The 15,960-nt window shown below is 42.1% G+C and overlaps 1 protein-coding gene across 1 annotated transcript in view; it reads right to left on the reverse strand.

Moving 5' to 3' along the window:
* LOC118418937 (neuroendocrine convertase 2-like) overlaps positions 1–13,165 on the reverse strand; it is a 39,343-nt gene extending 26,178 nt beyond the window's left edge. The window contains exons 1-13 of the mRNA XM_035825083.1: positions 12,734–13,165; positions 8,247–8,351; positions 7,628–7,750; positions 7,216–7,324; positions 6,197–6,234; positions 5,784–5,860; positions 5,406–5,494; positions 4,426–4,601; positions 3,510–3,725; positions 2,764–2,864; positions 1,622–1,849; positions 806–899; positions 6–177 (exon numbers count right to left, since the gene is read on the reverse strand). Of these exons, the coding sequence (XP_035680976.1) occupies positions 6–177; positions 806–899; positions 1,622–1,849; positions 2,764–2,864; positions 3,510–3,725; positions 4,426–4,601; positions 5,406–5,494; positions 5,784–5,860; positions 6,197–6,234; positions 7,216–7,324; positions 7,628–7,750; positions 8,247–8,351; positions 12,734–12,925 (1,720 nt within the window). The 5' untranslated portion in view covers positions 12,926–13,165. The remainder of the gene's footprint in view (positions 1–5; positions 178–805; positions 900–1,621; positions 1,850–2,763; positions 2,865–3,509; positions 3,726–4,425; positions 4,602–5,405; positions 5,495–5,783; positions 5,861–6,196; positions 6,235–7,215; positions 7,325–7,627; positions 7,751–8,246; positions 8,352–12,733) is intronic.
* Between the last annotated feature and the right edge of the window lie 2,795 nt (positions 13,166–15,960).

Genomic DNA, 15,960 nt, shown 5'->3' on the forward strand with positions numbered 1-15,960 from the left:
CCCACCTCTAGGGTCTTCCCCCCAGGTGTGAGTGGTCATGAAGGGCCAGCGGTCGAAGCCCTTGACCGAGTCGTCGTCATTGGGGCGTGAGCTCAACAGGATGGACTGCGTGCCCATCGGTGACGTCATGTTGATGTTGACGTCACCTCTTCGCGTCGACCGCAGGGTGACCACAGCCTGGATGAAATGCAAGATGGCAACTTAGAGCTATTCCATTCGAAATGAGTAAAACAATAGATATTTGAGTTTTCTTTTTCACAACCAGTGATGTCTCTACCCTGCTTACGTTACAATGTCTAACAGAGGTTCTGACTGGAGTGCTACTTCTCATAGCTATATGTAGCCAATGTAGGTGGCGCTTTTGCGGCAAGAACACAATCCCAAACGTGGCTAAGTTTGTATCCCCGCTCGTGCGGTCCATCACTGGGTTTGACTTTCTTGAGGGGGTTACAAACTTAGTCACGTTTGGGATTGTGTTCTCGCCACAGAAGCGCCACCTACATCGGCAACATCAGCTACATATAGCGGCGAGAAGCAGAACTACAGTAAGAACCCTTAATAAAGTTGTCTGATTGGCATCAAAACGTAAGAAATCTCCAAATATCCATGTTCTACCAACCTGATGAAATTGTTTTCTGGTGTAAAGCATGAGTATTGCAGTAAAACAAACAAAAAACAGCTCCAAAAATTAGAGCTCCAAGAGATTGTCTAAAATCGAGCGTTTTACTACTAAATGAGTTCCTCTGGAAATATCATATTTTATCATTGAAACAGAAACAAATGGAAATAAAGAAAGCCAGCTGACCTGCACATGTTCCAGATAGCGCACAAAGTTTTCCTGGCCCTCGCACGCGTCAGTGGTCAGCTTGACCACCACTTTCCCCTCCACTGGGATCGGCCTGTCAGGGAATAAAGAGCAACATTAGCTGACCTGTAACTATAACAGGCAAGAACAGCAGCCGATGGCAGGAATCTAAATGTATTTGTCTTCAAAAAGAAATACATCATGACAACGAGAATTGGCCATGTTGAGTGTTCAATTCCATCTCTAATGTAATGAAACAATTATTTCACTTTCATTGAATTACTACAGCAAAATACACTGGACAACCCAGTCAGTGGTGGTGACAACATGAACTTGTACTTAAAAACTTGCATATACACACTCGGAGTACCAGCTTAAAAGTAACGCAATAGCTTAGAACTTTTAGAATATCAGGCGTTTAGATTAGGTGTGAAACAATCATTCAATACGTTATGTTACAATTTTTAACACCATATCCGTGCACAAAATAAAGTGCTTACCACCAATCTTTCGATCAGTCCTCTGATCCTTATCAAGTTGAAATGACCCAAAGCCTAAGCCACACATCCAGACCAAAAGTGTGGCGTCAACAAAGGGTCAAAGGTGCTAGGAAGTCGATATCGGGCCCCTTTGAGGGAATACCGACTTCCAAGCACCTTTGGGTCATTTCAAATTGATAAGGATCAGATGACTGATCGAAAGCTTTATTTTGTGTACGGATATAGAGTTTAAAATTGTAACATAATGTTAACTACCATCACAGATGAACTTATATTCAAAACCATTCACTACTTTTAGGTGAACTAAAACCCTTACTTGGCGTCAGACATGGATGTCCCCGTGCAGTGGAACCGTTTGGGTACGGTGTTCCAGTCCTGGGCCATCTTCACCATGGAGCCCGCGTCCAGCACGCCGAACCCGAACAGGTGGTTGAACTCCAGCCCGACGCCGTTCCGCCGCCACTCGTGCACCGGGTCGTACAGCTGGTTCCGCTTGGACGTCAGGACCGTCAGGTGCTGCATGTCCCGCCACGTCAGGTTCGGGCTGAGGGGAAGAGAAAAAAATATGTTTTGCCAAGTGAGATTCTCAGTGCGGATACCAAATAAACTCTGCACTCGCACTGGTGTCCAAACTAGTTTCTGTCACCATTTTACCATTATCTTATTGGGTGTGGAAGGGGGGGGGGGGCAACTTTAAAAAAGCATGTCCCTCCACGTCAGATCTAGACTGAGGGGAAGAAAAAAGAGATGTACAATGTATGGCGTTGTACGTTATATTGTTTTGCCAGGAAGAACAGCCATCGCTGAGCTTACAGTGGCAGGATTTAGGTTTCACTATAGCCGATTGCAACATTTAGAATAGAATTTTTACAATAGCAATTTTTACAATAGCCCATTGCAATTGTTCCAGATCGTTTGTCATCGCGGATGTAAACTGTCACTATCTTTAATGAGAACAAAAATTACATACAGTACACAGTGCTAGTGGCACACTATTTCATCCTCGCCATTATGTTATTGTGTGTGGAGTGGGCGGCTAACTTTAAAAAATGTATGTTTTAAGTGTATAATTATCATTACAATATACCCAGGCGACCGCGACCAATCAGAACTGAAGGCCGCATTTCATGTTGGTTATGATGCTTCGCTCATTTGGTAGTTATATTCGGTTGTTATATCTAAGAACCAGGCGTTATAACACCATACTTACCATGGGACGGGTCATTAAGCCTTAATCAATTATTTCCTGACTATTTGCTGAAAAGGACTATGCAACAAAATACGTATTTCTTGAACTAATTTAACTGTAATATCCAACACAAGAATTGACTCAAAGACTGCTGCTGTTCAGTCGAAAATTTGGGTGAGTCCAATTTTTGTGTTGGATACTACAGTTAAGCTAGTTCAAGAATGACTTCTACCAACAAAAATGAACGTTCATGAAGTTAAAACACGTACTTGGCCTCCAGTGCCAGCGCGAAAACCCCGGCGGCTTCTGGAGCTGCAGCGGAGGTGCCGGAGTGTTTCAGCGTGCAGTTTCCGTACAGGTCCGTGGTGGCCTGCATGACAAAGAGAAGGAACGTGTATGTTTTCCTCATGGATCAAGTACGTACACGCATTAGCATGTAAAAGGGGCGAGGGATACAGGCCTCGGTGCCAACTTTACCCGCTATTGCGACACACTGTCATCTGTACACAAGTCATTTACCGTGGACAAGACCATTGAGACATGTGGTCCTCAGTACACCAGACATTCACTACCAGGGACAGGACCAATTGAAACAGGCAGTCCTCAATAAACCAGGCACTCTTCACTGGTCCCGTGGACAAATGTACCACAGACATTCAGTACCATGGACAGGATCACTGAGATACAGTATTCAGTGCATCAGACATTCAGTACCATTGACAGGACTATAGTATTGAGAGCACACAGCCTTCAGTGTATCAGAAATTCAGTACCATGGACAGGACCACTGAGACATACATTCCTCTGTGCACCAGATATTCAGCACTGCGGACAGGACTATTAGAACTAATATCGTACTATGTAGCCCTCAATACACCAGACTTTCAGAACTGCGGACAGGACTATCAAAACAGTATATGTATGTAGTACTCAATACACCAGACATTCAGCACTGTGGACAGGATCATTCTTGTACGAACCTGTCAGGAAAAGCAATCCAAAGAATCAGACTTACCACGCCAGCCTCCGGGTGCCTGTTCCTGCCGTTACTGAAGGTGGAGGCGAGAGTGGAGGAGCAGGACTCGTCGTACAGGGCGGTGCGGCCGTCGTTGATGGCGGAGTTGATGGAGATGGTCCACATGGAGGAGGCGTAGCCGTCACAGTTACAGTCGTCCTGACTCCCGCCGTCTCCGGATGCCCACACGTAGATGCTGCCCTTTCCACCACGCCCCTGTCAGGTCACATCGGGAAACCCGTCAGTAACGACATTAATTCATCACATTTATTCAGTTCAATGACGTTTACTGCTAGCGTAGACATAAAGATGGCGGGGTACGTTCAATTGTGCCTGTTAACCTGTAGATCAGGGCTATTATGCAACGATTCTTCACACTCACACGAACTGTAGGTCACCAACAGAAATTTAAAATTGTTGTTGAGTCATGCTCGTCTTGTGCCGTGAGCGCGTGTGATTATTATCTACAAATCCGACGCTGAACGTGACAGTATGGTCTTCCCACGTCGCGAGTTCACCTGCCTTGAAAAGGAACTGAAAACTTTTGACCTTTTGTATTCGAACGTATCGCTATCGCTTTTTAAAAATGTGCTGAACACGTGGATGTCTGAATTGTGCAGACCTCAGAAATTACTATTGCTGCACTCGTAGATCTCTTTCAATTCATCGATTATTTAGTTGGCGGTATTATGATTAGTGGCGGTATTATGGTAATGCATGTTACTGCTAATGCTATGGTCACATTCGCAACCCGAAGCCACAGCCGGACTGTTAGCGGAAACGAAACATAGAAGTGTTGATCAGGGAATATGCTCAAATTATGCAATTTTCTTGTCGTTTGGCCCTTTGTATTACATGTTTTGTTTCCAAAATCTGCCCGACAGAGCCCCGGATTGAAAATTCACCCGAAGCATACCTTATTGACACCGTCAGCCATTGCCTGCACGGTGAGCTCCCGCGGCCCGTCCACCGTACGGCCGTCGTCCGTCGGTCCCCAGCTGGCGCTGTAGATGTCTATTTCCTGCGGCTTGTGGCCCATGGAGGAGGCCTCTATGATGTCAGTCATGAACGGTTGGTCCAACATCCGGATTCCTGACAAGTAGACGGAAACTCAGAATCTATTTTCACCGCATTTACAGCAATGGACGTATTTCTAGCTACAGCGGTCATGCTGAATTTTCTGGGGCATACTTATGTCTGCAATAAACGCTACAGAGAATAATGCTCAACTGCAGCCTCGTTTCGGTGCATGATCCCAGATGACCCTGGAAAATCCAACATGGCCTCCGTAACAGGAAAACGGTCTATTGTTGAAACCCTTGAAGGGCCTAGTGGCACATAGCGGCTAGTGGGGTTTTACCCGTTGTGTCTAGGGTGTGGTATTTGAAGGCGGAGACACCTCTCCTTCTACCGCTTTGTACCTCCCCAACCGAAGTCAGGTACCCATTTGCACGTCTTTGTTACACCCTCTTTACACCACCTACACATTTTTTAAGTCTTATTTTACAACCGTGTAAATTGCCTTTACCATTGCCATTCACAAGATCGGCAGAATGGCATGATTGAAACACAGGACAGTTACGCGATACGCTCTCACTTTGTATAGTACCAAGCCATAGGAAATCTGTTACCTTTGAATAAAAGCATAGAAGCCAAAGCATAGGAGCAATTATTGGTATTTCTAAAGCATATTTTACGACTAGCGCAATAGATTTTCCTACATAATTCTAATGACAGAACAAGAAATCAAATACATAGAGAATTGCCGCTACTTCATGAGTGCTGTGAGCAAATATTTGCGCAACAAAATGTAGCTCACGGTTTTATTACGTGGAAGCAGACAGCGTATGTACGTCATGTGTAGGTGTGAGCGGATATGGAGGTTAATTTCCGTACCTGCCACTCGTGCGCCGTACGCTACGCCCACTCCGCACAGACCGTTGTTGATCTTGCCCACCACTTCTCCTGCACAGCGGGTACCATGGCTGCAATAGAGGACATTCAAATTTCACTCACGGGAATGTGATTGGCTAGACACCAAAAACCGGGCACTTAGGCCTCCTTTCCTGTTGAGGGTGGGATTGTACGTTCTCTCACGTATTGCCATCTTCGTAAATTTCTTCATTAAGCATAGTGTATCATGCGAATTTATAGTTCAAGATTAACCATATGCTTAGTTAAACATCACTTAAAGTACGACGTTTTAAAAAGGCAAATACGTATGACATTTTGAAGGGGTTGTGCCATATACAGAGTTTTATCGCAAACGCGTACCTGTTGAACCAGTCGTCTGTGTACCGGGGGTACGGGAAGGCGTCGTTGCTGCTGAAGTCGTAGCTTGCGTCTGCGTTCTGAGGGAAAACAAATATTAATGTAGATTCATATGTTACCCATGATAGTGATGATGCTCCTTATATTGGATATGAAAGCAGCACAAATAGGTGGCATGTATACGTAGTAGTATCAATGGATGAGGCATCATTATATGCTGGTGTCACTTCGTGGGACTCCAGATTAAAAGTGAAAAAAAGATTTAAACTGAAAGTCACAAGCGCAAATTTGGCAAATAACTCTGTTGTGTTACTTAAATTTGACATCAAAGCAAAGCTTAAATATCTCAGCCACCGTTGGTACTTGTGGGTATAAAACCAGGAACATAATCATCTATGACAAGAAGCAGCACTTACGTAATTATCAGCCAAGTCAGGGTGCAGGTAATCAACTCCTGGTGGTGATTAAAAAAATAAGATAGTAAGTGCTTTGCTGAAGTATGCAGTTTAGACATTCACTTCTCACCGTTTGTCTGAGTGATTATCCATAATGCGCATCATCAAACAGGTGGGGCGATGTACTGAATAGGTGTGCGTGCAAACAAGTGGAGTGACTAAGGGTGGATTCACACGTGTGCACATATTCAAGTCCGTCTGGTGTCTGTTTGGAATTCTCAGCCTCTACGACACTCCACAGGTAGCTAAAAATAGTAGGAATTTGACAAATAACATTTCAGAGGATAGCTGACAGAGGAGTATGGTTTGCAAGCTAGCTCCTCTGACATGTTATATGTCTATATTTCTCCAATTTCTACTATTTCCCCTGCGCCCTGTGGAGCCCGGTAGAACTCATAACTTGAATATAAACACACGTGTGAATCCACCCTACGACGTAAGATTGGCTCCCGTTATGTCTGGAACAGCATCGTTGTGGTGTGTGTTTGTCATAATTGCTCAATCGCTCAGACCCTTGTAGTGCCCAGTGACACACAGAGTATCAACTTTCCTTGCTATTTCTAGTAGCTGGATATAAATTAATTTATACAGGCAGGGGTTGCTAGCCCTTCTCCTTGAACGTTCTTAAGGCACCTCCTTGAAAACGGGACCCCTATTTTACGACGTCCCTTCCGAAAGATGAGTGCAGCCCCAACCGAGATGGTCTTCACAGAATTGAACCAGGATTTCGCAGTTACCATCTAATTGGAACCAGGAGCGTATCTGCTATCAATTGAGCTACAGGGACATCCTTAGCTGTATCTGGGGTACCTGAAACGAGGATTAGCACGACGTGAAGTTGCTGAAAATATATTGATTACACGAACGTGCCATTCCTCAAACGTCGCTATCTTTGCATGCGTGCGCAGTAAGTACCGCGTGAGTAGCCATGTGACTAAACATACAACAACCCCCTCCCAAAGTGGATCAGTGCTTCATACCATCGTCCATAATAGCGATGGTGACACCTTCTCCCGTATAGCCCATCTCCCAAGCCTCCAGCACATTCAGGTCCAGTCCAGCTTTCCCATCTGCCTGGCCAGTATTCAGCTACAAAAACAAGACAACAAGTAGTGAAAATGACATGCAAAGGCCAAATTCAAAAGAGACAACGACGGAGACCGTTATATGTGTTGGTATACTTAACGCATTTAAAAAGACTTCGAAGTGGTCGGCGTTTACACATGGAGTGATGAATTAGATGATTGATCGACAGAAAATTGTAAATTGAAGACCTCTTGTGATAAAGCTATTTCCAGACAAAGTTTAGGAAATATGTACATGTTCAAGCCGTTCAAACATCACATGACATCAAAGCCACCCTCTTTCGAGATGCAATATTACTGCACTTACCAGGTACCACTGTTTAGGGAAGAGCGGGTCGTTGATGTCGATCTGACGGTAGTTGTCGTTATTCACTTCGTTATACCCGCGTTTCCTACGGCGGAAACCCTGTTGTTGTACTGCAGCTCGTACCTGAAGAAGACAGAGGGCGCTGCTTAGTCATCACCGACTTCACCAGAGCTCATGATGAGCATTTCAATTTTCAATGATTGTTGCCAGTTTGAACACCGCAACAAAATCAAGGCATTGGTGCTCTAACAAAACCTCGGTTATATTGTTACTAGTTATCAATATGTAACGCTGATTTCTATGTCTTTTGGATTCAGTGTATGTCATGTATACACAAGCTTTCGTCGTTCTATAAAGACGATGTTGAGTATATGGATGGCATCTTCTGTAAACCCCGAACTGATGCAAGTGTGCGAAGGGAAAAATTGATTCATTATGAAATCTAACTGACTAGGAAGGTTGAAGACCTGACACACAGAGTATGGTATGCCGAACAATATACTCTTCATTTTGTTCTTTACATTTTTTTTACTCACATGATCACATCAGTTTTAGGGTTCTCAGTGGATGTCATCCATGCAGTCAAATCAAAATGACAATGTCACATGACTTTACTGACCCGCATGTCGTTCTCCAGCCTGCTCTGCTGCGCCGCACTGCGCCTGCGCCGTACATGAGGCACGCCTCGGTGTCGGAAGTGGTACAAGTCTCTCTGTTCTCGTATCTGAGGAAAAAAACGAAGATTCAGAAAATTTCAATCAGACAGCTTTTCCTTCACTGATGGGTGTAGTGGAAGACTCACCCACACATTGAACGCATATGCATGTGGATTAGTGAAGATATTGGATATCGGTGGAGGTCCCGTACCACGTATGAGGATAGCAACACCTCGAGCACGCAAAAGAACATTTAAGAGGGTAGGGTTCCATCGTAGTGTTAGTGGATCAAATAAATCTGCTTGTATTGTTAAATACAAAAACGGTGTGTTCCGCCATTTGGTGGTTTGCCTGGTAACGTTACGCTTCTAAATATTTTGAGATGAGAAAATGAGAATCTGACAAAATGGCGGATGAGCTCAGCTGAAGACACGTATATCCACTCTCTCATTTGCAGTACATCAACAGTACTTCTTAACGCCTTGCTATGATCTATGTATATACATTATCATTGACAGCAAAAGAGACGAGATACAGGAGAGGGGGCGGGGGCTTGCGGTGATGTTACAAATAATGCAAGCCTTTATACGGGCACCCTAAAGGATTGACGCTTTTTGTCTCTTTTGCTTCTGCCAGAAATGTCATTTATGAAAATCCCTCTTTGTGAGTGTCAAAGGTGTCATCTACTGATTCTAAACCACGAGTTCAAAACACTCTGTGAGCATGTCATTATCTTGCGGTCGGGCCATCTAGCTCCATAACGCAGCGCCATTTCATTAGGTCTAGAGAGCCAAATGTTCTCCAATTTGGTGAGAAGTACTTCCTAGGAACCTCCGTGATACAAGAAGTGCTGAACGCCACCGGCAAGACTCAGGGAGACACTTAAAACTCCCATCCCGTGCGTCATTCGTGACCCCCTCCAAGCGATACTTGCCAGGTTTGACGTCAAAAAAATATACTTCAACACTTAGCATTGTTTTAGAAGTAAAAGCAAAGAGCTGTTCAGTATTGGAGGTTGCACAGGCTTTCAGCATTTTACTCTTATACCTAAAGCTAAAAATGTGACTTGCATGAAAGCTACGGGTGCCGGAGATGGGTGATGACTCGAATATGACCGTGTTGAATAAACTACGATTCTCACGTTGCTAATTGGGATTGCAAGTCGTGACTTAAGGTTGAACTTCCTGGAGTAAGAACGTCATCTAAACCAAAAGCTCCTTATCTAAACTACAGGCTGATATCTTTAGGGGAGGGGCCAGCATTTGAGTTGCCCAGTAGAATGCACCTTGCGAATTCTCAACCTGAATATTGACTTTTTAAAATCATTTGAAGGGGGGCGGGCAAATTTTGATCAAAAAGTTTACAGCGGGAGAAATCGGGCAAAGAATTGTGACTTTTACCATGTTTTGACCTGTAGTGGATCCTTTTCACTTTAACTTTATTTGTTATATCAAGAGTGTACATTCAGATCGCAGCTCATGGACTGGACTGATCCCTTATACCCCTGTCACATTTGACGAAAATCGATCGGACGACGAATCTGCGGCAATCGCCCTAGCCTCGCTTATAATAATAACTTTATTGCACAACAATTGTACAATTAGGGTACAAAGTATGGCTTATATGTGACAGGGACGGTTTTCAGGTGAAAAATACGCGCAACCCTCTGTCTATCTTAAATATGGCCGATCTTCCATCGATACGCGTGAAGATCGTGGACAAAGTGAGAGGGGTATTAGGACGGGGGTGAAATCTTGGCGTCATTTCAATCTTCTGGCTGTATCTCGTTAGAACACCGAAGTTAATTAACCTCCCACATTTTGAACCAAAATAAGCCTGACAAATTCAACCATGCAGTGTGGGTAAAAACTCGGGGGGGGGGGGGGTAGGTAAATGTCTTTTGTTTTCTGATGTCTTAAGTACATGTATTTATTGCATTCGAAATTCAGAAGGTTTTTTCAGGAAAGATTCCTGTCTCAAATTGTAATGATCTGTCATTCAAGAAACCTTGTGGCAACGGTAGAGACATTCCCAGCTCAAACATGTGTGAACAGGCGATGTACAGTTCAAATTAGACGTAATTGAATCTCAAATACGGCCAGCTGTTTTGCTGAAAGCGAAATATCTTGAGTTTGAAGTGCACATGAAGTATTTCGGTAATGGTGGCTTTCGCGGTAAAGTAGTGCGCATAACTTTGCCATAATGATCTACATGTGCCGGCCCCGACACATTCTCTCACTCTAAACGGCACCATCATTCCTCCAAATGGAAAGTGGGCGAGTGAAGCAGAACATAACGTTAGGTAAGAGCATTTTAGTCGGATGAAAGTTACTTGATGATCGAGATAAAACCCAGAGACACACAGCGAATGTTAATTCAAATCTGTCTACAGTTACCACCCAAAGGGCTATGGAGAATAGCTACAGTAGACAGGTGGCGAACACAAACAGCTCTATACGCGACAGCCTGATTGGCCAATTCTGTCACTCACATACGGGTACAACCAATGAGAGAGCGTATTTCAAATAATGAATTTCTAAAACTGAACCTGATTGGTTGAAATAGTCAATAGCAAGTACGAGCTCCGCAAATTAAGACGTAGACCAGTGTCGTGTGATGCCAACCAGACATGGAGATTGCAAATAAGTATGAGTTGCCAATGGCAATGTAAACAAAACATGAAATATATTAATGGCACATGTTGCTACCATTATAACGCTCATGTCAAAAAACACTAAAATACATTAAAAGTTCTGTATGATGACTTAGATAACGTCCGTGATGATTACAGGCAACCACCGTAATTCTTATTCACTGAATAAAAACGTTAGTATGAGATATACATCCTGCTGATGTTATTGAACATCGAATCTTACAAATCATTCTTCTATTTCTTGATTCCGATCCTGCCACCAGGTAATCAAGTTGATTGATTTCCGGCTTCCTTGTTTACTATGACGTCATGACTTGATTACCTGGCGACAGGAATCAAGAACTACATATGGAAGCATATTATTGGTACGATTCAATGTTCAATAACATCAAAAGGGTGTGTATTTGGCATAAACGTCAATGGTCATTGGATTATACTGTTACGGTTAAATGTAATTAGGAAATGTTAATTTCTGGTGACATGAGCACTTTAAGGACTTGATAAACACTCTAGCACATCTATTACGTCAATGAAGGTTAGACATCCAGGTAATAAGATACTCCAAAAAGCAGTTACTCAAGCAACTAGATATGATTTTGGAAACGGTCAGACGTTTCAAACAGCTTTAGATTTATGTTGGTGAAATGTACCAAAAATGAGACGTTTCGGCCAAAAATGATAATCTACACATCATCTAAAAAACCAAGACATGCTACCTTGTCCTTTTCCTTCAATCTGATACAATAAGATTGGGTGTTCCTGTGGCAAAAGCTAACCACACACAAGAACCACATTATGACAATCTTGCACAAAGCATTTTTGCCAACCGCATTTTCCCTTGACAGATTATGTAAGTCAACGAAGGGAAAACACGCAACGCCATGGTTCCATATACAACTCAATACAAAACCGAGACAACTATATGTGTATATTATTGACGTTACATACTGTTGTCAATATAATGTTCCAGGGTATTAGTATACATAGTTTTAGATTCTAGTAGACATTAACTGCTATGTATGTACACGTTGTCAGACAGTGTGTCTGTTGCATTTATCGTGCATTTCATTTTTTTCTGACGTTAATTCATATCTTCAAATTTTAACACGATATCCGGGAACATTGTAAATTTTTGCCATTTAGATATAATGCAGTGATACGGAGATATCAACCCCACAAAAACGATTTTGTAGCTTAAACCTTTTTTTTACATTTATGGACGACTGAAAACCCATAACACAAGGGCCATGTAACTCAAACACACGGTTTCCCCTGTAAGGCCCCGTATGGTAATTCACATATAATATGTATTGACGGCCCTCCATGGTAATGATACATGATGAGTAGGGCCATGTTTGGGGCGCCATCTGAAGAATCATCCCTAAGAACAAAACCCTTCCTCGTCAGTATACTGTAGCAACTAACGGTGTACGTGTTGCAAAAGCAAACCGCTACTATAATGATGCTTTCAGCCATGCCTATTCAGGTCATCCGGCGGCATTAGCTGCCATGAAATATTAAAATCCGCGTGAGTGAATAAACCCTGGGGAATACGGCGAGATCGCTTTCAGAAAATGGCGTCCGTATCGAAATGGTTTATTGAAAGCTGTAGCGATTCTATAGAAAAGATAGTGAGAATATGTCAAATGTATGCTTCTTCTATGCGTTTTTGTCAATTCTAAAAAGGAATAGCAAAACAAGCTATCGTTATGAAAAATGGCACTACAACAGATGGCTCCTAAAATTTTATCTGCTGGATTCTATTGGAGAATTGTATAAGCCAAAAGGCATTCTTACCTGCCCAAGGTTGAGGTAGCCATATTTCCTCGCCAGTAGCTCGGCAGTGTCGGGTTTCCCGTCCCTGATCTGCACGGCAAAGTCGTTGGTGTAGGGAGGAGCGGAGTTACACGCTCCGTACCAAACCAATATGGTGGCTAGAACCAAGAGGTACTGTACCCGACGGAGAAACCATCCTGCCGGTTTCACCATATCCTCTCTACTCGTTTTAAAAAAGAAATTGCAACAACCCTCGGGTTGACCACAGCCAGCTTTTTTCTTACTCTCTTGTGGTTAGTTTTGGTAGTAGAGAAGTCGATCTAAACAGGTCTAGGTTTTTTTTTTCTGTGTTCGTAGCGAGAGATGGAAAAGAGGGATTCAGTGGCTGGAACGAACGTCAGGTGGTACTAACAGAACGCAGGCTCGTCGTGTCAGGGCGTCAGCGGAAGTGCGTAGGTGTATGGATGTGGGCCTGGGTAAATTATTACGATGATCGCGTGTTAGGGCGCGGTTGCTTTCTTCGTACGTGTGAGCTTGTTTGTCATGGAATTTTCAGCAAGGCAATGCCAGAATGTCTAAGATAACCTTTTTTCGTTACAAGACAGTTGAAGTTTTACAACTTTGCCCTAAATTTGCCGTTGTAAACTTATAATACAATTTATGTGAACGGCTAGGGCCTTACATAATCTATTACTTGTGTAACATAGAATAGATGCTATATTTGAGGCTGTACGTGTTTTTATGTAATTTAGTTTTATATAATAAAGGTCATGTAAAGCAAAAATATCATTGTAATGTTATGTTTAAATTCTTAAAAGAAAGACGTGAGTGGTTGATATTGATATCATGATAAATCTGCAGCGTGAAACAAAATATATATTGGACATGATAAATAAACTGAAGATTGAAATCTATACAGTATGCAGAATGTAAAGCTAGATTTGAATTATATAACGCAAATATAAAGAATGAGTATGAGCGTTTAATCTGGTGTAAGTTCTACATTTCAAGCAATATTTTTAGACATGGCATTTTAACACCGAGTATAAGAACATAAAACAAACTCTACACGATAAATGACCCGGTTCCATGGCATAAAGCTTTCTACAGGAGTTGACTTAAACACAGAACAAATATTTGCTGCCTTCAACGCCAGCTTATAAGCGCCACCTTTACATAAACGCCTATTTTAATGTCTTCTAATCTCTCTCGCCCTTTTGCTATTTCAGTACCACTTAGAAATTGGACCATGGACGAAAATTAATCCAGTGTAGAAATAATCCAAAAACGCTGTCAGTCAAAAAGATATGCAAGGACATTGCGAGATTCGCAGTTCTCTGCGTTGCTTGTTTTTAAAAACCGTGTTGAAAATGCCATTTGAGCGAACGCCATATGCTCACTTTAGAAGGCTACTTGGAAGGCTAAAATCTAACATGGCAACATTTACAGGGTAAAACATAAATTCAAAAACACTGTCAAAAGGAAATGTAGAGACATTGCAAGATTCGCAGTTCTTTACGTTGCTTGTTTTTATAAACCGTGTTGAAAATGCCTTTTGAATAAGCGCAATATGCTCACTCTATAAGGCTTAAATATAACATGATAACATTTAGAGGCTGAAAATAAATTAAAAAACACTGTCAAAAAGAAATTTAGGGACATTGCAAGATTCGCAGTTTTTGGGTTGCTTGTTTTTATAAACCGTGTTGAAAATGCCTTTTGAATAAACGCCATATGCTCACCCCAGAAGGCTAAAATATAAAATGACGTCATTTATAGGCTGAAAAATAAATTCAAATTACAGTGGAAGCGATACTTCGGGTGTCGTGTGCTAGGATTTCAAATGGGTTTGCTATCTTGTTATTTTCTGGCAGAGAATCGGCCGTATGTATGCCATATAGACGTGTGTGTGTGGGCGATACTAAGTGGACTTTCACGCAGTATGATTTTCGATCTATACGTGGGTCGAAAACTAACCGCAGGTGTATGTCACTCAGCAGCGAGATTGGTAATCCTCTAGCTTATTGCATTTCGTTCTTATTTTATTTTTGTCCATAGCAATGCGTTATTAGAATCCCTAATGTCCAGGCGTAGGAAGAAAACGGATTTCTAGGATGAGATGATGTCGCTTTACACCAAGCAGCAAAGTATACATTTTGCAAGACTGTTTGGAACAAAAGAACTAAAAAATGATGGGTCAAATGTACCCTTCATTATACAAATCAACCCAAAATTTTTCAAATTTATGTCCAGTTAATGTCCTGTCACATTCATTGTATGGCGTGCACCTATTTAACAAACTTCAACGTGGGTAATGTTAAGAAATCTTATGTTGATGTTTTTTTAATTTTTTTTTTTGTGTTAAAGAATACCTATCAGTCGATTCATAGCAATTTTATTTTCCACTTGATTTGGGTCAACGATTGACCTTGATTTCTGAGAATCATCTCATTGAAACTAATAATTCAACAAGTGCTACCGGCACAGAAACGTGTTTGATTTATTTTTGTAATGTGTTTCTGGATACTTGTTGATTCATGGCCATAGCAATTTTATTTTCCGCTTACTTCGGATCAACCTGGCACTGATCCTGAAAGTTATGCTTGTGGAATGTGTGTGAATTGATTATTCTTTGAGTCAACAATTAACCTGGATCTTTAGTAATCACCCCATTGGAACCTATCATACAGGCATGCATCACTCCCACATAGGGTCTGCATGGGAGCACTATTAAGCTACTGGATTGTACAGAGTCCATTCTGTTGTTAATCCATGATGAAATTTTACAAAACTTGGAAGATTTTGTATTCACAAAGATGTTCGTAGCCATTACGAAAAATACTTGCTTTCGCTGCTGAGTATTCCTTACATGAAAGCAGATTATCCCGATATGAATTGTAAATATAGAAACAACAAGTGGATAAAGCCAATATGTACTGTTTCTGCTTACGCTGATATGTTGTTTTGAAAACTGTTAAAGGTTGGAGACATAAAAGCAATTATGGTAAGTGATCAGACAAGGCGACGTCATAAGGTATTGGGTTACAAAGTCCTCAGAGGACAGGAGATTACGCATGAGAAACAGCTAATAAACCACATTGGCGCGCCATTGACGTAACCAGGCGGCCAGCAAACAGTGACGTCAGACGTAGCCATAGAATTCAGTTTGCGGGCGCAACGGGATACGGATTATAAAACAGTTTCATGCTGTATTGATCCTCAATACACCGGATATCCAGTACCGCGGA

The sequence above is a fragment of the Branchiostoma floridae genome, chromosome 1 (genome assembly GCF_000003815.2).
Source record: "Branchiostoma floridae strain S238N-H82 chromosome 1, Bfl_VNyyK, whole genome shotgun sequence".
Taxonomy (NCBI): Eukaryota; Metazoa; Chordata; class Leptocardii; order Amphioxiformes; family Branchiostomatidae; genus Branchiostoma; species Branchiostoma floridae.